At 47.9% G+C, this 25,233-nt stretch overlaps 1 protein-coding gene across 3 annotated transcripts; it reads right to left on the bottom strand.

Annotated features, from left to right (window-relative positions):
- Positions 1–9,437: 9,437 nt before the first annotated feature.
- Positions 9,438–15,025, bottom strand: LOC119361854 (protein NONRESPONDING TO OXYLIPINS 2, mitochondrial-like). 3 transcript variants are annotated; one of them, XM_037627007.1, is made up of 3 exons: positions 14,874–15,025; positions 14,682–14,794; positions 9,438–9,640 (listed from the first exon to the last, which is right to left on the bottom strand). In XM_037627007.1, exons 1-3 carry the CDS (start codon positions 15,008–15,010, stop codon positions 9,621–9,623), a joined length of 270 nt encoding a protein of 89 aa, XP_037482904.1. In that variant the 5' UTR covers positions 15,011–15,025; the 3' UTR covers positions 9,438–9,620. The 3 variants fall into 3 exon arrangements, with proteins under 3 accessions (XP_037482904.1, XP_037482905.1, XP_037482906.1); XM_037627008.1 differs by lacking the exon at positions 9,438–9,640 and adding an exon at positions 9,682–10,030; XM_037627009.1 differs by lacking the exon at positions 9,438–9,640 and adding an exon at positions 10,063–10,499.
- Positions 15,026–25,233: the final 10,208 nt, after the last annotated feature.

Raw genomic sequence — 25,233 nt, 5'->3', positions numbered from 1 at the left:
GGAGGCCATGCCTGGGAGCTACTTTGGCCTGGTGTGGCGGCTGGTGGATGCGTGTCCATGGGTTGAAGTCATCAAGCACTCCGCCTGTATTGAAGGTGCCCGTCGGGCCCTTGCCCGCGCAAAGGTGCAATGGGGCAAGATGGATGCTGAGAAGCTTGTGACGGACGCGCCACCGCCGGGCAAGGAGTATCATACGCCCGAGATGTATTATAAGAGTGTCCTGAAGGGTGCTCGCATGATTGCGGGTGAGTGCTCTAAAGATGTAATATTTGAGTAAACTCGCATTTTGTTATCCTGTGCGCTGAAAACTTTGTTCATATGCGCTAAGCAATGCTTGTTAATTTAAAATATTACCTTCTGTGCGGCCGTTTATCAAATCTGAGAGATGGCAAGTCGTCGACTTCGGCCCCCATGCCACTAGTGCTGGGGTGTTCGGGATAAATTTGAGCACTCTTGTTCCCATTTTTGGGTCCATCTAGGGAGGCGCTCAACACAACGAACAAGGCAACCGGACTTATAATGCTTGAACACTCTCACTTGGCCATAGAATTCTATAATTTTAAATTTCGGCGAAGCCCCTATTGTTTGGAAGGCCGAATTTGGGGTGCTATCCATGCCTAGGCCGGACAAAGCCGGTTCCTCGCTCTAAGCGGCATAAGTCTTTAGGGACTCGAAAAGACCTCTCGAACAGCGACCGGCTCTCGCCTCATCATGACGGTCAGTTTTAGCTTTCTCCACTGAGGCGCTCGCCCAGCTCAACTGGGGCGCAATCGCAGTGGTTCTCCCAGTGCTACCTTAGCCGATACAACGGAACGTAAGGTACCAAAACATGAGAGCCGGGCAAACCCAACTATTGACCCAAGACATGATTCGGAGCCGATGCATATAATGCTATAAGTTCGGGGTGCCGCACTTGTGAAAGTGTTCGGACTTATCACACCATGATGCGGGAAACATAAGCCCCTTGTGTATTTAGCCATACCAAAGTGTACGGATGCAATATGTCATAAATGAACATATGTATAAGAAAGAAATGCAATTATAAGCAAAAGGGTGATGCATTGTTTATTCAAGAAATACTGATGTGAATGCAGAACGATACAAATAGTGCGATAAGCAAGGGATGGGACTATTAAACATGTCCCCCTCCAGGGGTAGGCTGTGGAGTGGTGTATAAAACAGATTTAATGCTCGTAATGGAGACCACCTGGATATTCGTCGTAGCCTTTCTCCTTCCCTGGTTGTTGCATCGTGAGTTCGGCAGGTCTACTGCCGGACAGGGCCTCTGATGAACGGGGTCATGTGGTTAAAAAAAAGAAAAAGAGAAGAAAAAAAAGAACGACACACTTGAGAGCCCCTGGTGTGGTTAAGCCGCATTCTGGGCCTATCGTGGTCGTGCCCCTCCCCCTATGCCCATGGTATCTTCAGAGCGTAATGATGTACGCGAAGGACCAATCTTGCAATTTTGCAGGGGCTGGGGTTGGGGCCGCATTGCTACGCATGCTCGGAACGTGCCGGGTAGTCTTGTTGTAGGTTACTCCGGGCGTGTTTAGCTGTGTCCGGTCGCTTGACGGCCGGACTCGAGAATTGCCTTAAAAGGCTGCACTGTACTTCTGCCGCGAGAGCCGCTGTATGTTCCTCCGTTCGGAGGGAGCGTTCAGTGTTTCCATTGACCGTGATGACCCCTCGAGGGCCTGGCATCTTGAGCTTGAGGTATGCGTAATGCGGCACCGCGTTGAACTTTGCAAACGTGGTACGTTCGAGCAGAGCATGATAGCCGCTGCAGAACGGAACTATGTCGAAGATTAACTCCTCGCTTCGGAAGTTATCCGGGGATTTGAAGACCACTTCCAGTGTAACTGAGCCTGTACAATTGGCCTCTACACCTGGTATGACGCCTTTAAAGGTCGTCTTTGTGGGTTTAATCCTTGAGGGGTCTATGCCCATTTTGCACACTGTATCCTGATAAAGCAGGTTCAGGCTGCTGCCGCCGTCCATCAGGACTCTGGTGAGGTGAAATCCATCGACGATTGGGTCTAAAACCAATGCAGCGAATCCGCCGTGGCGGATGCTAGTGGGGTGGTCCCTTCGATCAAAAGTGATCGGAAAGGAGGACCATGGGTTGAACTTCGGGGCGACTGGCTCCATCGCGTATACGTCCCGGAGTGCACGCTTCCGCTCCCTTTTGGGTATGTGGGTTGCGTATATCATGTTCACCGTCCGCACTTGTGGGGGGAAACCCTTCTGCCCTCTATTGTTCAGCGGTTGGGTCTCTTTCTCTTCATCGCTATGCAGCCCCTTGTCGTTGTTTTCGACAATTAGCTTGCCTGCCTGCTTGAATACCCAATAGTCCCTGTTGGTGTGGTTAGCTGGCTTTTCGGGGGTGTCATGTATCTGGCACGAGCGATCGAGTATTCGGTCCAATTGGACGGACCCGAAGTAGTTCTTTTGAATGGCTTTTTCCGCTGACCGGGTTTAGAGCCTCTGAATCCGGCATTGACTGTTGTCTCCTCATTATTGTCGCCGTTAATGTGGCGTTTGTTCTTGTTGCGACGCGACCTTCCATTGCGGTCCTTGATATCCGGACTGCCAGAATTTTTGCTGAGGTTGTTGCTGCGGGCTAGCCAGCTGTCCTCTCCCGCATAGAAGCGGGTCATGAGTGATGTGAGGGCTGCCATGGATTTCGGCTTTTCCTGTCCCAGGTGTCGGGCAAGCCACTCGTCGCGGATGTTATGTTTGAAGGCCGCGAGGGCCTCCGCATCCGGACAGTCGATGATTTGATTTTTCTTAGTTAAGAACCATGTCCAGAATTGTCTGGCCGATTCATCTGGCTGCTGAATTATATGGCTTAGGTCGTCAGCGTCTGGTGGTGCACATACGTGCCCTGGAAGTTATCAAGGAATGCGGCTTTCAGATCCTCCCAACTCCCAATTGATTCTGCTGGCAAGCTGTTGAGCCAATGCCGAGCTAGTCCTTTAAGCTTGAGTGGGAGGTATTTGATGGCATGAAGATCATCACCGTGGGCCATGTGGATATGAAGGATATAGTCTTCGATCCAAACTGCGGGGTCTGTTGTGCCATCATAAGATTCAATATTCACGAGTTTAAACCCTTCGGGGATTTGATGATCCATTACTTCATCTGTGAAGCATAGTGGGTGTGCGGCGCCTCTGTATTGGGCTATATCACGACGGAGCTCAAGAGAGTTTAGTCTGCTGTGTTCGGCCCGGCCGGACTTGCTGTGTCCGGCGCAACGGTTGTCGTCACGTATCATGGGGCGCCCATGCGATCCGTAGATCGATCTTGATTGCCTTGCCTTATCCTCCAATATATCTCGCAAGTCCAGGGCGTTCTCCTGTGGCCTTGTGCTTTCCGAGCGATGCCGGGGTACGGTTCTAGTGGAGGGCCTAGAGGCCTCTCTGTCGCGGCCACGGGGTGGTCGGTCAGCCGTATCGTGCGCTGGTGATGCGGGTTCATATACCTCCTCCTCTAATCGGGGGAGCAGTTTGCGTTTGGGGTAGCTTTTGGAGGGGCGTTCGAGCTCATGCTCTTCAGCCGCAAGGACTTCAGTCCGTCTGTCAGCTAGCAGATCTTGATCAGCTCTAAGCTGTTGCTGCTTTTTCTTGAGGCTGTTTGCCGTGGCCATGAGCCTGCGTTTAAAACGCTCTTGTTCGACGGGATCCTCAGGCACGACAAATTCGTCATCGTCGAGGCTTGCCTCGTCTCCGGACGGAGGCATGTAATCCTCTACCTCTTCGTCCGCCGCTCTCTCATGAGGGCTGGCATCTCCGTCCTCCTGTGCTGAATCTTGCTGGAGGGGGTTGTCTTCGGCACTGTCTGGGGTATTATTATCTTCGGTGCTAGAATCTCCATTCTTGCTATGGCGGGATTTAGAGCGGCGCCGTTGACGCCGGCGCTTGGGCTGTTTCTTGGAGGGGTCATCCTCCGCTGCTCCTTCGCCATTCCCATCCTTTGGGATATCCACCATGTATATGTCATATGATGAGGTGGCTTTCCAGTGCCTAGTAGGTGCTGGTTCTTGGTCGTCTCCGGCATCGTCGTCCATACCGTCGATGTCCTCGGAGTCGAAGTCTAGCATGTCGGTTAGATCGTCGACAGTGGCTACTAAGTGGGTGGTGGGTGGGCTTTGAATTTCTTCATCGTCCGCATCCCAACCGTCCTGATCGCAGTCCGGCCAGGGCTCTCCTGATAACGAGAGATACTTTAGCGAACTCAAGATGTCGCTGAAAGGTGAGTGTTGAAAGATGTCCGTAGCGGTGAACTTCATGATCGGTGCCCAATCGGATTCGATTGGAGGGGGCGCGGGAGGTTCGGAGTCCGGCGAGGAGTCCGGCACCTCGGAGTCACGAGCTTCACGAGGGACAAGGTCAATATTCGGCTCCATCGCCGTAGAGGTTGCAGCCCCCGAGGCGGTGTCTAGCCACCCGTCCTCGATCTGCGCAGCCGGCTCCGAATCGAGGGTCGGAGCGGACTCATGTGCGGCCTCCAGGGCACTGTCCGGCTGTAGAGCTAAATCATGCTCATCGTGACAGTGCGGCACGCTCGGCTGTGGCTCGAATCCATCAAAGATCAAGTCTTCGCGGATGTCAGCCGTGAAGTTCAAACTTCCAAATCTGACCTGACGGCCAGGGGCGTAGCTTTCGATCTTCTCCAGATGGCCAAGCGGATTGGCCCGCAGTGCAAAGCCTTCGAATACGAAGATCTGTCCGGGGAGAAAAGTCTCACACTGGACTACGTCATTGTTGATGATCGAAGAAGCCATCGAGCCTATCGGTGACGACACAGAGGAACTCAATGAAAGCACCAATGTCGGTGTCAAAACCGGCGGATCTCGGGTAGGGGGTCCCGAACTGTGCGTCTAGGCGGATGGTAACAGGAGACAAGGGACACGATGTTTTACCCAGGTTCGGGCCCTCTTGATGGAGGTAAAACCCTACGTCCTGCTTGATTGATATTGATGATGTGGGTATTACAAGAGTAGATCTACCCCGAGATCAAGGAGGCTAAACCCTAGAAGCTAGCCTATGGTATAATTGTTGTTCGTCCTACGGACTAAGACCATCCGATTTATATAGACACCGGAGAGGGCTAGGGTTACACAGAGTCGGTTACAACGGTAGGAGATCTACATATCCGTATCGCCAAGCTTGCCTTCCACGCCAAGGAGAGTCCCATCCGGCACGGGACGAAGTCTTCAATCTTGTATCTTCATAGTCTGGGAGTCCGGCCGATGATGATAGTTCGGCTATCCGGACACCCCCTAGTCCGGGACTCCCTCAGATACCTTTCCCCAGCCTTTATGGTTCCGGTTCGAGCCGGACTGGCCACCTACAAGGGTGGGAAGCAGGCGGAGAGCATCCCTAATCCCTCCAAAGGAGAGCGGGTATGCTTCGTCCCCTATTTAATAAGGGGACTCGGATTTCTCATACATCCATTTCTCCGGGGGCTTCTGGAGTTCTATGGACTCCAACTGCACCACCTCACACCTGCCTCCATCTTGCACATCGCGGGCTTTGTAGCTCTTTGCGAGCTGTTCTTGGGCATCGAGTCCCATTTTGCGCTGTGGAAGAGATTGTTTTGCCTTGTACCCCGTTCTCATGAGGGGTCGATATATCAAGTGGGTGGAGCCGAAATATGGCGCATCGCCGGGACCGGATATCTATCCGGAACCCCGAAGAAGGCGTCCGAGGACTAGCCTTCGGAGTGGTTCTATATGGAAGACGCCCCGCTGCCGGATCCAGTTCGGATCGGCCTTCCGGAGTTTAGCAATGCTCCTCCGAAGAAACGCCTGAGTTGGCGCCCGCGGAGCCCTCAACGGGAAGATGATAGGATCGTCCAATATCTGATGGGCCGGATAAGGTTACTGGCCCATTCCGGACTGACCATGATTGGAGTCATGGCCACATGCATTATGCGAGGGGTGCAGCCGCTCCAATATAGGGGCCACCCCATGTGGGATTTCAACGAGGAGAATGACGCCACCCGTCATGGCCGCAAGGGGCCGGGATCGACCGTCGATCTGGTGAAGATTCTGCCGGCTTGTACAAGGGGGAGAAGGAGGACTTCCTCCGCACGAGTCCATTGAATGGATTCTCCATGAATAACCCTCGGAGCTGGGTAAGCGGACGTTTATATATCCGCTCCGTGCTTTCAAAGTTAAGTGTCTTACTTTATGATTTCGATGCAGGAACTGCGCCGGGATGTGGAGGGCATACAAAGCCCAACTCCACAACCCGAGGATCCGGGAAGATCCCTTGATCTGGCCTTCGGAGAGGATCCGGACATAAAGGTGGAGCTGATTGACGGGGTGTTCCACCAACTCAGCATGGACAATGCTCTAGTCGCCATTACGGCTGACTACCCCGGTTTATCTCCGGCTTCCCAGGTGAGTGCGACCGAAGTCCTGACACCATTACCTTTTTAGTGCTTATTTCTGACCACCGTATACCAACGGTGCTTTGCAGGAGGTGCCTTTATGGCGGGAAGCTGAGCCCGCGGCGACTGACCAACCAGGGTCAGTGCGGCCCGGCAGGCGGAAGAGGAGTGCGGCGCGAATCGAAACGTCGCCGCAAAGGTACGGCGCACCATTGTCTTTAAGGGAAAGACTCCGAGGAGGTATATTAATGCTCATGATTCTTCCAGGAGAAAGAGCGCTCGCCGGACTGTGCCCGGAGAGGTTGCCAACCAAGCCTCCGCCAGCCAGGCTCCAACACCTGGTTCGGAGGGGGAGGCGAGCGCGAGGCGCGAGCCGGATGCTCCTCCAACGGAGGATGCCGACAGGCTGTCCGCCACCAGGTCTGAGGTGGAGAGCGCCATGAATCACAGGCGCCGTCGGACAGTTCTTCGTGACGCGTGTATCTCCCCAGAGGCGTTGAATGCCTTTAATGCGGGAGATGCGCACCTCCGTGCTGCTCAAGATGGTTTAACCAGAGCCGCGGAGCAGTATGTGAAAGACATACGGGTAAGGAATTTTAATAGTTATATATACCAGTAGCCCCCGAGACTTAAAATAGTTAAACTAACTGATTTAAGGATCATTTGTTATGCAGGATCTTACGGAGAAGAATACCCACCTGTCCCAGGAGCTTCAAGAATGCAAGGCCCAACTTGAGCCCGCACTAGCCGCCGCCGGGGGAGCCACAGAGACCCCCTCTGGTAATACATATTTCGAAAAGATAAATAGTTATGAAGTGCGGCGTGTGCGTTAAGTCTGACAATAATATTGCAGAGGATGCCGGACTAGATCCGGACAAGCAACATCTGCTGCGCCAGCTGAAGGCCAGCGAGAAGGTGCTTATGAGGGTGCAGCAGGAGAGGAACAAACTCCAGGATGCCAACACCCAGCTGGGCGAAGAACTAAAAGATGTTCGGGTCCAGCTGTCTAACTCCATAAAGGAAAATCGGCGGCTTGGTCGCGGCATTTACAGTAAGTGTTTGAGCAAACTCTTTTGAAAAGAAGAGTTCAGCGAGGAAGTCGATTGACAGAAATGTGTCTGTAGGTGTGCTCACGGGTCGTCCGGCGGAGGAAATGCCTGGTTCCACGGGTGACCTTCTTCCCGAGCTGCTGCAACTGCACGAACATGTTCGGCAGGCGATGAGCGGCGTCGTTCAGGCCTTATGGCCGTCCGTCTCCCTACCCGAGGGTCTTGGAGGGCTTGCTGAGAAGCTTCAGGGAGTACGGCAGCGCTTTCGTCTGTGGAAGATATCGGCCTGCCGTCAAGGCGCCAGGGAGGCCTGGGCCATGGTGAAGACGCAGTACACGAAGGCTGATCCAAACCACATGGCCGAGGTTGGACCTGTGGGGCTCGATGGGAAGGAGATCCGTGTGAGCCTGATGTACGGCCAAGTAGAGTTGGCCACAAGATATTCCCACCGGGACTGTAAACTAGACAGCCTGTTAGATGGGATTGAGGAGGAGTACAATCAGTCAGCTTGACGATGTAATTAAAATGACATGTAAAATGCCTTCTAGCCGGATTGTAGATCGTTTGTCTGGCGGTAGGGTGCGACGGAGGGGGACAGCGGCCGTTTCCGCTAGCTAACGTGGACTAGTACCCTACCGCCAGGGACCCTGGCGGTAGGAAAAAGAGTCAAATCACGAAAATTTTCCGAACCGGGGTCAGATCCTGAATTTGTATCCAATAAGGGTCAAAACACGAAATTTAGCTACGCTTGGTATCATCGAGGTGGAGTTGGGTTTCCTCTACGACTTCTTCTTCACAAAGTATGCAACTCTCTTTTGGGGCATTTTCATTGCCTGTGTCTTCTAGTTTCCACATCAGCCGCGACATGTGTGTGTATGTTCATGGTTATCTGATTTTCCTTGTGTTTTTGCATGTTTTCCTTGGCATTGTATGTTGGTTTTGAAATGAACCACAGTGTGCGTGCGTGTGCGTGCACATGCCATGTTAAACATTTTTTTCAGTTTCCTACTTCCCTTGCAATTCGCCATTTGGGCTTTCACATGGGTCTCCACATGTGTGTGCCATGTTTATGGGTTTTCCCGGTTTTTCCTTGGCCTGTGTCATTCAGTTTTCAGATTACGTGTGCGTGCCATGTTCATACACACAACGAGGTTGTAGCGCTTGACTCTGAGTCCGTTGGATGGCACTAACATATTGCATTGTGGTGCTTCTCACACCCAATGTGGCGCAACACCAAAGCATCACTCCCCTTTGTTTGCCCGTGTCCAGAGAATTTGCATGCAAGCATGTCGCTCTCCAAGTCGTTGTCATATCTACGAGCAGTGAGAGGTCATCATGTGGTCCAGCCTCGCCGGAGATCCCCCAGAAGCATGTTGAGATTATTGATGGTAGGATACCAGCTGCAAGCTTACACCACCAGAGTCAAAAAGGGAGATGGAATGTCTACCTCCTGCGCTCTAACATCTGGGACATGGTGGACACGGGCGAAAAGAACCACGACGACCATAGGGCATGTTGTTAAAGATGCTCGCTGTGAAGAGGGTCGTAGAAGAGGCATGGGACATGGTGAAGATGGTGTGCATCAACTCCGCTTATGTTCACAGGGATAGGGCGCAAACGCTCTCAAAGGGTCTGAGATCAGGTTCAAGCGCAGCGAGAGCGCGATGAGAACGCCATCATCATCTTGAGCAACATCAGTATCAAGACAGTCGGCCATCATAGCAAGTGAGGGCAACACCGACGCCTAGCCCCTGCTCACATAGGAGGACTAGCATGAACAGCAGATGCGGTACGACAGTTCCGTTGGTAAGGCAAGATCTGCCAGTCCACTAGCACACCCTCGTCCTTACAACAACAGTTGGTTAAACAAACAGCTAGCCAAATCTATTTGAAGTACAAACGGTTTTTGAGCCAATCCACACGAAACCAGTTTCAAATATCAATACGAAAGGCCCAAGGGAAAACTTGATGCATAACAAAGGACGAGCCGCAGAAAAACCCACGGGGCATAAAACTTTCAGCATCAAATGAACTTGCTCCAAAACATTAAGGAATCACATTATATAATTATTAAACAGGTCTGGATGCACTGTCAGTTTACAGGTATCTAATTATTACAGCCCAAAATGTCTGTGATCCTTAATGTTCATTCGTTTCCTCGGGGGCGGCTCTCTGTCACAAAGGCAAAGCGTATCCTATATCACGGAATTGAAGAGCAGGTCAGGTCAAGAATAGATGACGCAATAACAGAATACATCACGTTAAGTCGACAAGGACTAATTATACAGGGTGATTTCAAGCTTATAGCAAATACAGGACGATTTCAAGCTCATAATGAAGCAATAATGTGATATCCAATATCATTCCAAGGTTTTTCCAGGCTCAACAAAAAATCAAGGTCCCAGAGAAAAGGGGGCAAAGCTTCATTATTTTGTTAAGAGTACATTCATCGAGAGCAATGGCCAAAATAGCTGGGATACATGTTCTAGGCACTATCAGCAAACAAATGCACTTTGTTTTTAACTCGGTGGCTTCACTTCTCAGCTGTGCAGCTCCTAACCATGATCAGATGCGCTTTTTAAAACCTAAAACAACCATAGTCAACAGATAAATACCCCATCTTTTCCAATAAGAAAAAACGGAGAATAAGCATTTCAATTCACTTGTGCCAACTACAAACATCTCATGTTCAATTCACTTACTAACTATACTTGATCAATTCGATATTTCCTCGCTGTGTAGGAGTATAGTCTACCAAGCAAGATGTCAATATTCATTATGTTATTACTGGCAAACAAAACTAACATTCTGATATGCATTACTGGTTGTATAAAAGGACTCTGATCTGCCAAGCAAGACCACAATATTCAATATATGACACACAAAAAACAGTATGCCTTATTTTGTTAAGAGTACATTCATCGAGAGCAATGGCAAAATAGATGGGACACATGTCTAAGAAATATCAGCAAACAAATGCACTTTCTTTTTAACTTGGTGTCTCACTTCTCAGCTGCACAGCTCCTAACCATGATCAGACGCGCTTTTTAAAACCTATAACAACCATAGTCAATAGATAAATACCCCATCCTTTCAAAAGGAAACAACGGAGAATAACCACTTCAATTCACTTAGCAGCATTAATTGATCAATTTGATATTTCCGGGTTGTATAAAAGGAGTCTGGTCTACCAAGCAAGACCTCAATATTAAATATGTATTACTGACACACAAAACTAGCAGCATTTTATATGTATTACTGACACCAAAAGAGAAACAACTGTCCAAAGTTAAACAATTGATCTGCATTACTGAGAACTACATTTGGGGGCATAAGACTTGAAAATAGTGTCCTTGCTGCCAAATGCTGCCGAGTCAGGATGACATATTTGTTTGACTTACCTGATGGAGCTCAGGAAGATCAAAATGACTACTATACCATGACAAAATTCTTGTGTAAACATGCCATATAGCTCGTCAACGTCAGTATATGACATCAATATTCTACAGAACACTCACTAAAACAAGCGGCAGTGAGGCTGTTAGAGTACGTAATGAGCCTAATGGGCCCATTAGTCTTAGGGTTAATTAGAGATAAGGGTCGCTTGCTTAGGTGTCAAGTAAGCCTTGCTTGGGAGTCAAGTAAACCTCTCTATATAAAGAGAGGAGATGTATCAATCTAATCAAGCAAGAATTAAGAAGGAAATCCCTTCCCTCTTGCCCGGCCGTGGGCAAAAAGGCCCCCGCCCGGCCCTCTCGCGTCCTCCTTCTAGCAGCGCCATAACAATTTGGTATCAGCTAGCTTCGGTTCGATCATGTCTTCACCGCCGCCAAGCCCGTCTCTTCCGCTGCCGGTCACCAGAGGCGACCACCACGACCGTCGCCCCGCTCCTGCCCGCACCGGGATCCACCGTCGCGCCCGCCCCCGCCGTCCTCACCCCGGAGGAGGTGTTCGGGGTGCTGCGGGACCTAACCCAGGCGGTCCAGGAGATCCACATGTTCTTGGCCGGGTCCTACGGGCCGCCCGCGGCTGCGCCGCCCATCGCCACCCCCGCGCCGCCGTGGCTGCCGTGGCAGCCGCCGCACCAGGCGGCCTTCGCCGGGCCGCTGCAGCTGCCATCCATCGCCACCACCGCCCATCCCTGGCTGCAATGGCAGCCACCGCTCCTAGTGGCCTCCACCGCGCCCGGCGCTTTGCCGCAGCAGCCGCTGCCGCTGCCCGGCGCGACACCGCAGCAGCCACCGCCGGTCAGCTCCGCCGCCCAGTATGGGATGCCCTACGACGGGACTGCGACGACCTTGTTCCCATCAGTGCCGCCGCCATCCCAGGGCGTCCACATCCAGCAGATCAAGTCCCCGCCGCCGCAGTCACCGCTTCCGTCTTGGATCGCTACCCGCCACGTGTCGGCGGCGGTGAGGCTGCAGGCTGCTGCGCGCGGCCTCCTAGCGCGTCGGCGTGTGCGGGAGATGCGTGGTCTGCAGCTGCCGCTCCTCCAAGTTGCCCTTCGCTGCGCAAAGGACCTCGATCTCGTCCGTTGCATCGGGGATCTTGGGCATGCGATTCCCCCCACGGGCGGCGGGCATGCTGTTTTCCCCGTGGGCAGCGACCTCAAAGTCTGCGACATCGGCGGTTGGGGGGCGCACCCCTCCTCGACATTCTCCATCGCAAGCCCTCCACTCTTCCCTGTGCAGTGCAGACCAACAGCCATACACATGCATTCCTTTTGTCCAGGTGGTGTCCATGGGATCCAGGTGGCTGTACACGTGCACGTCCAAAATAAAGCGTCCCAGTCTATTCAGTTTGAGAGTAATAACACAAGCCGAGATGTAAAAGGCTTGTTTTTAGGTGTTAGGTTTGTGTTGAGTCGAGTCATGGTTATAACTTGGTTAGGCTGCAGCTCGAGGACAAGCTGCATGTCCAGGTGGGGTGTAGTGTTAGAGTACGTAATGAGCCTAATGGGCCCATTAGTCTTAGGGTTAATTAGAGATAAGGGTCGCTTGCTTAGGTGTCAAGTAAGCCTTGCTTGGGAGTCAAGTAAACCTCTCTATATAAAGAGAGGAGATGTATCAATCTAATCAAGCAAGAATTAAGAAGGAAATCCCTTCCCTCTTGCCCGGCCGTGGGCAAAAAGGCCCCCGCCCGGCCCTCTCGCGCCCTCCTTCTAGCAGCGCCATAACAGAGGCCCTACATTATCGATTGTCCCAGGAGATGAAGCAGGTTGTTTCAAAGGAATACAGTTTATTTTCTGGTAACTAGGTCTTCCCAATAGTGGATACATAGGCTACCGTTTTCCTGCCATGTCACCCGGAATCCTAGTTGGGGGAGTGATTGGGTGAAGTATAAGAGAGAGCATGGTGAGGAACTGTTAGGAGATTACATGTGGTAGGGAAAGTAAAATTAACTATGCGAACGAGGACACGCACAAATGGTTGCACTTGCAGATGTTACTTTTGGTGTTATCTCTAGGTGAAGTGATACAAAATGGATATTCTTAGGTAACCTTCCGGATATCACAACAACCAAAAACTACTCGCTCAAATCCAAAATGTAATTCCAAGAAATGTGACAAAGCATCAAGTAAAAAAGATATGAAATATAAAGGTATCTAGATCCATGAAAACCAAGGATCTGACACTACTGTGATCCAAAACAAATAGCTGATGAAGTTCATTCTCCATCGCTGCACATCGATCCTTAGCTGATCAGATTTATGAAGATCAAGAAGTACAACATTTTGGATTGATTTTCTACAATGAAGCACACAGCTTGCTAAAACTGTACAGTGCCATGAATACTCTGTCACTGACAGATAAAGTCAAGCAAAGAAAATACATGGTCCTACATACTATAAAATTAACCAAACACGAACTAATACACGGAATTAGTTGAGGACAATGGATACAAGTGGACGAATCATCCTAACTGACCAGAAACAAAACATTGTTCAGTCGCTTGGCGCTAAAACGATAGATGCTAAACACAAACTACCTTCATAGAAAAGAGCAATAGTAACAACCAGCAGGTATTAACGAACAGCTAGCCTCAAGGTGTCCTAGAACCTTATCACTGCAGTGTAAGGGCTCAATATATCACTCACAGATATAAAGGTTTAGCAACTAGGTGATTTAGTCTTGACTAAAGAGTGAACAATACTTCTCAGCGCCATATATTCAATTATTATGCATGTTGATCAATGAATCTGTCCACGGTAACACCGCACTCCCATACTGAAACTCATAAACCATGTAGCATCAACAGGATTCACTCTCTTGTGTGTAGGTTTGTATGTCGATAACAGCCATATTCATGACAGCACCGACAACTATTCCCCATCACAATGCAATACCACCGCTCAACATTGTACTCAGTTGTAAGTGTCAAACTCCAGGATTTTACAGGGTTACTTTTAGTGCCATGAATTAAAGGATCAAGAAGTACAACATTTTGGATCGATTTTCTACAATGAAGCTTGCTAAAACTGCACAGTGCCATAAATAATCTGTCACTAACAGATAAAGTCAAGCAAAGAAAATACATGGTCATACATACTATAAAATTAACCAAACACAAACTAATACACGGAACTAGTTGAGGACAATGGATACAAGTGGACGAATCATCCAAACTGACCAGAAACAAAACATTGTTTAGCCACTTGGCGCTAAAATGATAGATATTAAACACGAACAGCTAGCCTCAAGGTGTTCTAGAATCTTAGCATTGTATCACCCACAGATAGGTGACTTAGTCTCGACTAAGAATGAACAATACTTCTCACCACCATATATCCAACTATTATGCATGTCGGTCACTGAATCCCTCCACAGTAACACTGCATTTCCGTATTGAAACACATAAATCATGTAGCATCAACAGGGTTCACTCTCTTGTGTGCAGGTTTGCATGTCGAAAACAGCCAATATTCATAACAGCACCCACATCTATTCCCCATCGCATCGTACGCGGTTGCAAGTGTCTAGCTCCAGGATTTTACAGGGTTTTTTTAGTGGAATAATAAATTAATACTCCCTCCGTTGCAAAATTCTTGTTTTAGATTTGTCAGAATATGGATGTATTTAGTCATGTTTTAGTGTTAGATACATATGTATCTAGACAAATGTTAGACATGAATTTTGGTACGGAGGTAGTATGAGACTGACACATCCAGCTAATGTAAGTGTTGGTAACCAGAAAAATAAACTGAAAGGGGGATAAGGCGCCGCGCGGGTTTGGTACCTTGGGAGAGGGAGCACCAGCAGGTGGAGTCGACGGCGATGCAGGACTTGAGGCGCGCCGACGCGACCGCGGTGTGCAGGGGCAGCAGCGTCTCCAGCCCCGCCACCGCCGACCTGTAGGAAACCTCCATGTCACACACACACACAGCCACGCCCATCGATCCACTCATCTGCTGACTACTGGACAGCATACCTGCGGAGGAGGCGGGCGGCTCGTGCGGGCGAGGAAGACGGCAGGGAGGAGCCGAGGCCGAGGCCACGGCCGGCGAGGGGCGCCGGGCGGAGGGCCGCTCTCGCGGCGGTGGCGGCGGCGCGGGCCAAGGATGCCATTTCTTTTCTTCTCCTTCGGAGCGTGCGGCGGCGTCGAGGGCGTTAAACCCTAGCGGAACCTTGAAAGCCCACTCTTTGCCTCGGGCCTCGGCCCATCGAGTCAACTTTTGATGTACTAGCCATTATTGGCCCAAAAACTGCTTGAGCACGATTTGTCAGAATCTACCACCACTCACCCCAAAAAAATAACACCATTTGCTCTTTTTTTTCAAAAAAAAAGTAGTTTTTCCTGCAAACTTTTCACATTTACTGTAAATTTTAAAATATGTATCTGGTTTATCCAAAATTTCTAAAAAAAATATCTAGTTTGCAAGAAGGTGATGCTTGAGATGGGTTCGGCTCCTCTGCAGTTCTAGTGTTACTGCACATGTACTGTAGCAACAATATCAACCGTCCCTGGCCAATCCAACGCCCATAAGAAACAGAACATTACCGTGAAGAAAAGAAAAAGAACGAACCAGCTCGTTGCTCGCCGCACACACATTGAACTCTTGGACGGAGAGCGGAGAGATAGAGGAAGGGAGGAGCGGGCAGATGAACTCTCTGCCGCCAAGGATTAGGCTCTCCGGCCCGCTACCTCCACGGTCTACAGTATGGCGGCTGGACCTCCATGCACCGCAGCAGTGTCTTGGCCTTGAGGCCTTCCCAGGATTCGCAGTTGTAGCCGTCTGCTGGCCTCACCTGCCGACGTCGTTGACGGAAACAACTGAGGAGCCCTGCCGTACCCGCCTTTCCCAGGTTGCGCCACCCGACGGCCTTGACCTCGACGGACACCACCTGACGCCTTCGTCTTTCCCAGGCCAGGCTGCCCATCTCCTACCCCCGGTGGCCTCCCGCCGCACGACGCCCTCCCCAGGCTGCGCACGCGGACCGCAGTCGACCTTGCTATTTTGAAATTCTAATGTATCATTGTGAAACTGATTATTTGGACATGTGTAATAGTTTATTTCAAAAAAAGTGAAAATAGTGTTTTGAAAAATGTGCAATTGAAATTGACGTTTTTTTCAAACAAGCTGGTTGAAAGTGAAATGTAAGTTTTGAATTGTGAAATAGTAATTATATAAAGTGAAATTGGCATACCATTACGAAACTAGTTATTTGGACATGTGTACAACTTAATTTCAAAATAATGGAATGTGTGTTCTAAACAAACTATGCAATTGAAAATAGATGTTTATTGTGCACCAAGTCAGTGAAAAGTGAAATGTAGGTTCTGAATTATGAGACCGTGATAACATAAAGTGAAATTGTAATGTAACATTGTGAAAACTAATTATTTCAAAATGTGAAACATATGTTCAAATTTAAATGTGGTTAAAAATATCCAAGACTGATCTCATTTTTAAGATTTGGGAAAAGAACTTGTATGACGTCTTTTGTCCTACCCTCCCGTTGTAGCGGGGTCCTTACGGAAACTAAGGGATATTAAGGCCTCCTTTTAATAGAGAATCGGAACAAAGCATTAGCACATAGTGAATACATGAACTCCTCAAACTACGGTCATCACCGAGAAGTATCACGATTATTGTCACTTCGGGGTTGTCGGATCATAACACATAATAGGTGACTATAGACTTGCAAGATAGGATCAACAACACACACATATTCATGAAAACATAATAGGTTCAGATATGAAATCATGGCACTCGGGCCCTAGTGACAAGCATTGAGCATAGCAAAGTCATAGCAACATCAATCTCAGAACATAGTGGATACTAGGGATCAAACTCTAACAAAACTAACTTGGTTACATGGTAAATTTCATCCAACCCATCACCGTCCAGCAAGCCTACGATGGAATTACTCACGCACGGCGGTGAGCATCATGAAATTGGTGATGGGGGATGGTTGATGATGACGACGGCGACGAATCCCCCTCTCCGGAGCCCCAAACGGACTCCAGATCAGCCCTCCCAAGAGAGATTGGGACTTGGCGGCGGCTCCGTATCGTAAAACACGATGAAACTTTCTCTCTGATTTTTTTCTCCGCGAGACGGAATATATGGAGTTGGAGTTGAGGTCGGCGGAGCCTCAAGGGGCCCACGAGACAGGGGGCGCGCCCCCACCCTCGTGGACAGGGTGTGGGCCCCCTGGTCTTGATTCTTTCGCCAGTATTTTTTATATTTTTCAAAAAGTGCCTTCGTGGATTTTCAGGATATTCCGAGAACTTTTGTTTTCTACACATAAAACAACATCATGGCAGTTCTGCTGAAAACAACGTCAGTCCGGGTTAGTTTCATTCAAATCATGCAAGTTAGAGTCCAAAACAAGGGCAAAAGTGTTTGGAAAAGTAGATACATTGTAGACGTATCAACTCCCCCAAGCTTAAACCTTTGCTTGTCCTCAAGCAATTCAGTTGATAAACTGAAAGTGATAAAGAAAAACTTTTACAAACTCTGTTTGCTCTTGTTATTGTAAGCATGCAAAGCCAGCATTCAGGTTTCAGCAAATATTATGAACTAATCATACTCACAATAACACCTCGGTCTCACAATTACTCATATCAATAGCATAATCAGCTAGCGAGCCATAATAATAAAACTCGGATGACAACACTTTCTCAAAACAATCATAACATGATATAACAAAATGGTATCTCGCTAGCCCTTTTTGAGACCGCAAAACATAAATGCAGAGCACCTTTAAAGATCAAGGACTGACTAAAGATTGTAATTCATGGTAAAAGAGATCCAGTCAAGTCATACCTAATATAAACCAATAGTAATGAATGCAAATGACAGTGTGCTCTACAGCGAGTGCTTTTAATAAGAAGGTGATGACTCAACATAAAAGTAAATAGATAGGCCCTTCACAGAGGAAAGCAGGGATTTGTAGAGGTGCCAGAGCTCGATTTAAACTAGAGATTAAATAACATTTTAAGCGGCATACTTTCACTGTCAACGCAACAACTATGAGATGGATGTATCTTCCATACTACGTGCATTATAGGCAGTTCCCAAACAGAATGGTAAAGGTTTATACTCCCCCAACCACCAACAAGCATCAATCCATGGCTTGCTCGAAACAACGAGTGCCTCCAACTAACAACAGCCCTGGGGGAGTTTTGTTTAATTATTTTGATTTGCTTTTGATCTTTTTGGATCATGGGACCGGGCATCCCAGTTACCGGCCCTTTCTCGTGAATGAGGAGCGGAGTCCACTCCTCTTGAGAATAACCCACCTAGCATGGAAGATATAGGCAGCCCTAGTTGAAACATGAGCTGCTTGAGCATACAAAACAGAATTTCATTTGAAGGTTTGGAGTTTGGCACATACAAATTTACTTGGAACGACAGGTAAATACCGCATATAGGAAGGTATGGTGGACTCATATGGAATAACTTTGGGGTTTATGGAGTTTGGATGCACAAGCAGTACTCCCGCTTAGTACAGGTGAAGGCTAGCAGAAGACTGGGAAGCGACCAACTGACACTAGTAGAAAAAGGGTCAAATGTGAGACACATTAGTCCCGGTTTGTAACAGAACCGGCACTAATGTGTCCATTAGTGCCGGTTCCAACGGCTAGGCGGGAGGAGTTCTTTAGTACCGGTTCGTGGCGAACCTTTAGCACCGGTTCGTGCCACGAACCGGTACTAAAGAAAGTGGTGGCAGGATGTTGTCAGAGTGGGGCCCTTCCAGCACCTTTAGTACTGGTTCGTGGCACGAACCGGTACTAAAGGTCATCCTATATAAACCCTTCGTCCACCCGCACTCTGTTCTTCCCCCTTTCCCCTCTCCCTCTCCTCTGTTCTTCCCTTCTTTCTCTCGAGTTCATCACAAAATTTGCCTCAAATTTGTCAAGATTTGCAGGCCCTCATCCATTCAAATGATCACCAAGGTTAGCAACTTTGTCCTTTCATCTCTCATTGCTAGATTAGCTCTTGCATTGGTTTATATAGTGATTAATTGTGGGTTTTAGTAATTTGGGAGGATTTATATGTGGTAGTATTTGATTTATATGCAATTTGAGGTCAAAATAACACTTAGTTTGCATATGTAGGTGTGGTTTACTTAGTGCCTTCTAAATCTCCATCGTAACCACCGTCGCCGGCACCACCTTGTGGTGAGCCTCTTGTTCATGAAATTTTATATAAAAAATTGATGTTTGTGTGATTTGGATATATAGTTACTCGTATAATAATTATCTTACCCGTACGTTGTTTGTTATACATAGTGCCATGGTTTTGATATCCATCCCCGTCGGCCCTCGTCCTTGTTATGATTCGGATGTGGTATATTCTCTTTTAAAACTATTTGTTGCATTTCGTGTTTTATACAAATTATGCCCATCAAGTTGACATAGATATTTTTATCTAGGAGGTATGTGAACCGGAAATTCCAACTGACCCTATTGTCGAGAGGTTAAATTTAGTTGAAAGAGAAAACGAGTACTTGAAAGAAAAATTGAAAAGAATTGAGGGGGAGAAGATGGAATTGGAGTTGCATGTTGCCGATGTCGTCGATGATCACAAGATCAAGATGGAGAAAATGCGCTTGAAGATTAGAAAGATTAGAAAATATGCCATCGATAGTGAGGCTTGGTATCATTATGCTGTTGGATCAATTGTTACCTTAGTTGCGATCTTGATCGCATTTGTTGTTGCATTTAAATGCTTTAGCTAGAGAGTTTATTTGTTTGTTGCATTTAAGTGTTGTATGAACTTTATGTATGAACTTGTATTAATTTGGTCTATTCGGTGTTGTGTAATGAAGATGAGCCGGCAATGGATGTACGATGACCGATGCTCTCCCCAGTTCGTTGAGGGCGTGCATACTTTTCTGCTTGCGGCTGAGGCAAACAAGCGGGCGGATGGTTTTATGTCTTGTCCATGTGCTGGCTGTAAGAATGGTCACAATTACTCTACGTCAAGAACCATTCACGTCCACCTGTTTGAGTCCGGTTTCATGCCCCACTATAATGTTTGGACCAAGCACGGAGAAAGAGGGCTTATGATGGAAGACAATGAAGAAGAAGAGGACGACGACAACTATCCTGGCCATGGGTTCCCTGAATACGATGATACAACAATGGGGGAAGAAGCTGAGCCGATAATGCGGGAAGAAGCTGAGCCGGCAATGCGGGAAGAAGTTGAAGAAGAGGCATCAGATGAGCCCGTTGATGATCTAGGTCGGGCCATTGCCGATGCAAAGAGAAACTGCGCAAGTGATTTGGAGAAGAAGAAGTTGCAGCGCATGTTAGAGGATCACAAAAAATTATTGTACCCGAATTGCGTAGGTGACAAGAAAAATCTAGGCACCACACTGGAATTGCTGCAATGGAAGGCAGAGAATGGTGTATCTGACAAGGGATTTGGAAAGTTGCTGGTAATGATAAAGGATATGCTTCCAAAGGACAACGAATTGCCCGAGAGTACATACAAAGCAAAGAAGGTTGTCTGCCCTCTAGGGTTAGAGGTGCAGAAGATACATGCATGCCCTAATGATTGCATCCTCTACCGCGATGAGTATGAGGATTTGAACGCTTGCCCGGTATGTGGTGCATTGTGCTATAAGATCAACCGCGATGAGCATGGTGATGTCGAGGGCGAGCGCCCCATGAAGAAGATTCCTGCCAAGGTGATGTGGTATTCTCCTATAATACCACAGTTGAAACGTTTGTTCCAAAACAAAGAGCATGCCAAGGCGATGCGATGGCACAGAGAAGACCGTAAGAAAGACGGAAAGTTGAGAGTACCCGCTGACGGGTCGCAGTGAAGAAAAATCGAAAGAAAGTACGGGAAGGAGTTTGCAGATGATGCAAGGAGCGTATGGTTTGGTCTAAGCGCAGATGGCATTAATCCTTTTGGGGAGCAGAGCAGCAACCATAGCACCTGGCATGTGACTCTATGTTTGTATAACCTTCCTCCTTGGTTGTGTATGAAGTGGAAGTTCATTATGATGCCAGTGCTCATCCAAGGCCCTAAGCAACCCGGCAACGACATTGATGTGTACCTAAGGCCATTAGTTAAAGAACTCTTACAACTGTGGAATGGAACAGGTGTACGTGCATGGGATGAGCACATGGGGGAAGAATTTGACCTAAAGGCGTTGCTGTTCGTGACCATCAATGATTGGCCTGCTCTCAGTAACCTTTCAGGACAGACAAACAAGGGATACCGCGGATGCACGCACTGTTTGGATGATACCGATAGTATATATTTGAATAGTTGTAAGAAGAATGTGTACCTGGGACATCGTCGATTTCTTCCGAGCAGGCATCCTGTAAGAAAGAAAGGCAAGCATTTCAAAGGTGAGGCGGATCACCGGACGAAGCCTCGCCACCATACTGGTGCTGATGTACATGATATGGTCAAGGATTTGAAGGTGATATTTGGAAAGGGTCCTGGCGGACAACCTGTTCCGAAGGACGCTGACGGACGCGCACCCATGTGGAAGAAGAAATCTATATTTTGGGACCTGCCATATTGGAAAGACCTAGAGGTCCGCTCCGCAATCGACGTGATGCACGTGACGAAGAATCTTTGCGTGACCCTGCTTGGCTTCTTGGGCGTGTATGGGAAGACAAAAGATACACCTGAGGCACGGGAGGACCAGCAACGTATGCACGGAGAAGACGGCATACATCAGGGTCATGCAAGCTACGCTCTTACCAAAGAAGAGAAGGAAATCTTCTTTGAATGCCTGCTCAGTATTAAGGTACCGTCTGGCTTCTCGTCGAATATAAAGGGAATAATAAACATGGCAGAGAAAAAGTTCCAGAACCTAAAGTCTCATGACTGCCACATGATTATGACGCAACTGCTTCCGGTTGCATTGAGGGGGCTTCTACCGGAAAATGTTCGATTAGCCATTGTGAAGCTATGTGCATTTCTCAATGCAATCTCTCAGAAGGTAATCGATCCAGAAATCATACCAAGGTTACAGAATGATTTGGTGCAATGTCTTGTCAGTTTCGAGTTGGTGTTCCCACCATCCTTCTTCAATATCATGACGCACGTCCTAGTTCACCTATGCGAAGAGATTAACGTTTTGGGTCCTATATTTCTACACAATATGTTCCCCTTTGAGAGGTTCATGGGAGTCTTAAAGAAATATGTTCATAACCGTGCTAGGCCAGAAGGAAGCATCTCCAAGGGCCATCAAAATGAGGAGGTCATTGAGTTTTGTATTGACTTTATTCCTGACCTTAAGCCGATTGGTGTTCCTGAATCGCGGCATAAGGGCAGACTGGATGGAAAAGGCACGCTAGGAGGGGAACAAATAATATGTATGGACGGACATTCTCTCACTGAAGCACACTACACAGTTCTACAGAATTCCGCCTTGGTGGCTCCGTATATGGATGAACACAAGAATTTGCTATGCTCCAAACACCCGGAGCGGTCTGATGACTGGATTACACATGAACAAACCAGGAGTTTCACCAGCTGGTTGCAGACACGTACCATGCATGACACCTCTATTGAAGATGACCTGTACTTGCTGTTCCAGTTACCATCTTCGAATATAATGACTTTCAAAGGGTACGAGATAAATGGTAATACATTTTACACGATTGCCCAAGATAAGAAGAGCACCAACCAAAACAGTGGTGTCCGCTTTGATGCAGAAACCAAGACGGGAAAGGAAACATATTATGGTTATATACAGGACATATGGGAACTTGACTATCGACGTAGTTTAAAGGTCCCTTTGTTTCGGTGCAAATGGATCAATATGACACGAGGCGGGGTAACGGAAGACCCGCAGTACGAAATGACAACAGTGGATCTCAACAATCTTGCGTATGCAGACGAACCATTCGTCCTAGCCAATGATGTGGCACAGGTTTTCTATGTGAAGGACATGTCTACTAAGCCAAGAAAAAGAAAAGATAAGGAAGCGAATGCATCGTACGATGAGCCAAAGCGGCACATAGTTCTTTCTGGGAAGAGAAACATCGTGGGAGTGGATGACAAGACAGACAAGTCAGAAGATTATGAAAAGTTTGATGAAATTGCTCCATTCACAGTGAACATTGACCTGAGCATCCCGTTAAATGATGAAGATTTTCCATGGTTACGGCGCAAAGGGACACACGCGAAGAAAAAGTTTCACACCCAAAGATCTGGGATGTGATCGGCTTTCTTCACAAACTATCATCACTTTCTTCTGCGTTTCACACCCAGAGGGGAATCTCTGTAATAGTTAGGGTAGTTATGTGTTTTGGCATTTGAAACGCGAAGAAATTTTATGTGCAAACAAATTCTTTCATGCCTTTACTGATTTTTAAAGTTAAGTTATTCACAAACTAGTGATTCACACTAATTTCAAATAATTCAAAATTTAAACTATTCAAATTTGAAAACTACGAGCACTAACAGAAAGTTTGTAATTTTTTGTACCTAAAGCAAAAATATTCACAAAGAAACTCTAAATACACAAAAAAACACGAAAATAAATAAAGCAAAAAAAATAAAAAATAAGCCCGCCTACTAGGCCAGAGCTGCCTGCATACGACTAGAAACCCAACCTGTTGTTGGGCCAGGATGCAGGCCCGCAAAGGCCAAGTGGGCCCATAGGGCAGCAAAGAACACGTAGGCCCAGTAGGCCTGCTTTGGAGAGGAGCTCGAGAGAGCGACCGCAAGGGGGTTTATAAACCAGTGCGGTCGCCCCTCGGCTAGCGAGGTAGGACTAAACTTGCCGCACCGCACCTGCGCCAGCGCACCCCCTTTAGTACCGGGTTGTGGCGAAGGGTCAAATGTGAAGCACAATAGTGCCGGTTGGAATTTCAGCCGGCACTAATGTGTACACTAGTGCCGGTTCGTGGCGGCGATCAATAGCACCGGTTCGTGGCGAACCTTTAGTACCGGTTCATGCCATGAACCGGTACTAAAGAGGTTGTGCCAGCCTCCGGTCAGGCTATGGCCCCACCATCACCATTTAGTGCCGGTTCGTACCACGAACCGGTACTAATGAGGTTGTGTCAGGTAAGGCTGGGGCCCCACGAGCACCTTTAGTACCGGTTCATGGATGAACCAGACGTAAGCTGTTTTTTAGTCCCACCTCGCAAAGTGAGAGGGACTAGGAGCGGTTTATAAGCCCTGAGTGCAGAGACGATGAAGAAGAGGCTCAATGCTCACGTTGCTTAGCTTCAAGCCTTCAGAAATACGGTAGACTGCACGGAGCTATGCGCAGTGCAGTTTACACTATTACGAAAGGCTTGAAGCAAATTAACGAGCATTGCACCTCTTTTTTATTTTTAATAACTTATTACAACTTCGGACTTCTTCTGTTATGGCAAAAACTAATTACACGTCGACATTTCTTTTTTTTAAGTTATAACTCCAGACTTTGACCATCAAGTTTTGCAGAAAAGAAAAAATAGCAGAAAAGAAGAAAAACTATAGCTGAAAAGGAAAAAAATATATAAAAAAACTACTCAGAAATAAATATAAGAAAATAAATATAGCAGAAAAGAAAAAACTACTCAGAAATAAAAAGAAGAAAAAATAAAGCAGAAAAGAAAAAAAATATATTTGCTATTTTTCAATCGTTTACAAAATGACCGTGAAATTGAAAATCACTACAACATGAACTCTGAAAATGTTGAATTTTGGCAAACTAGATGAAAAACTACTCACAAATAAATAGAAGAAAATAAATATAACAGAAAAGAAAAAACTATACAAAAAACTACGCAAAAATAAATAGGAGAAAATAAAGCAGAAAAGAAAAAAACTATAAAAAAAATTGGGGCGCTGCCCTGTGGGCCTGATAGGCCACATGTGTGTAATTACAGGCCTTAAAGGCCGAGCAGACTCACAGGGCAGCACGCAGAGTTTAGGCCCACAAGCCTGCTATATAGAGGAGTTCGAAGTGGTAGCCGCGGCTGAGTTTATAAACCAGTGCGGCTGCCCTTCGCCCGGCGAGGTGGGACTAAACTTTGGGGTGGCAGCGCGAGGCCTTTAGTACCGGTTGGAGCCACCAACCGGTACTAAAGACCACCCTTTAGTACCGGTTGGTGGCTCCAGCCGGTACTAAAGGCCTCGTCTTCCCGCCTCTTCGCCTCGCCAAAGTTGGCCTTTAGTACCGGTTGGTGGCTCCAACCGATACTAAAGGCCTCTCCTATATATACAACACTTGCGAAAATTTCATTCTCCCTCTGTTTCTTCCTCTGTTTCCCCATTGAAGCACCGCTCGCGCGCCCCGATCGATCGACGCCGTCGCCGTCGCCGCCCCCGTCCCCGTCGCCGCCCCGGGCCCGTCCCCGTCGCGCCGTC

Source organism: Triticum dicoccoides, chromosome 2B, assembly GCF_002162155.2.
Source record: "Triticum dicoccoides isolate Atlit2015 ecotype Zavitan chromosome 2B, WEW_v2.0, whole genome shotgun sequence".
NCBI classification, from domain to species: Eukaryota; Viridiplantae; Streptophyta; class Magnoliopsida; order Poales; family Poaceae; genus Triticum; species Triticum dicoccoides.
This window is presented reverse-complemented; position numbering and strand designations above follow the sequence as displayed.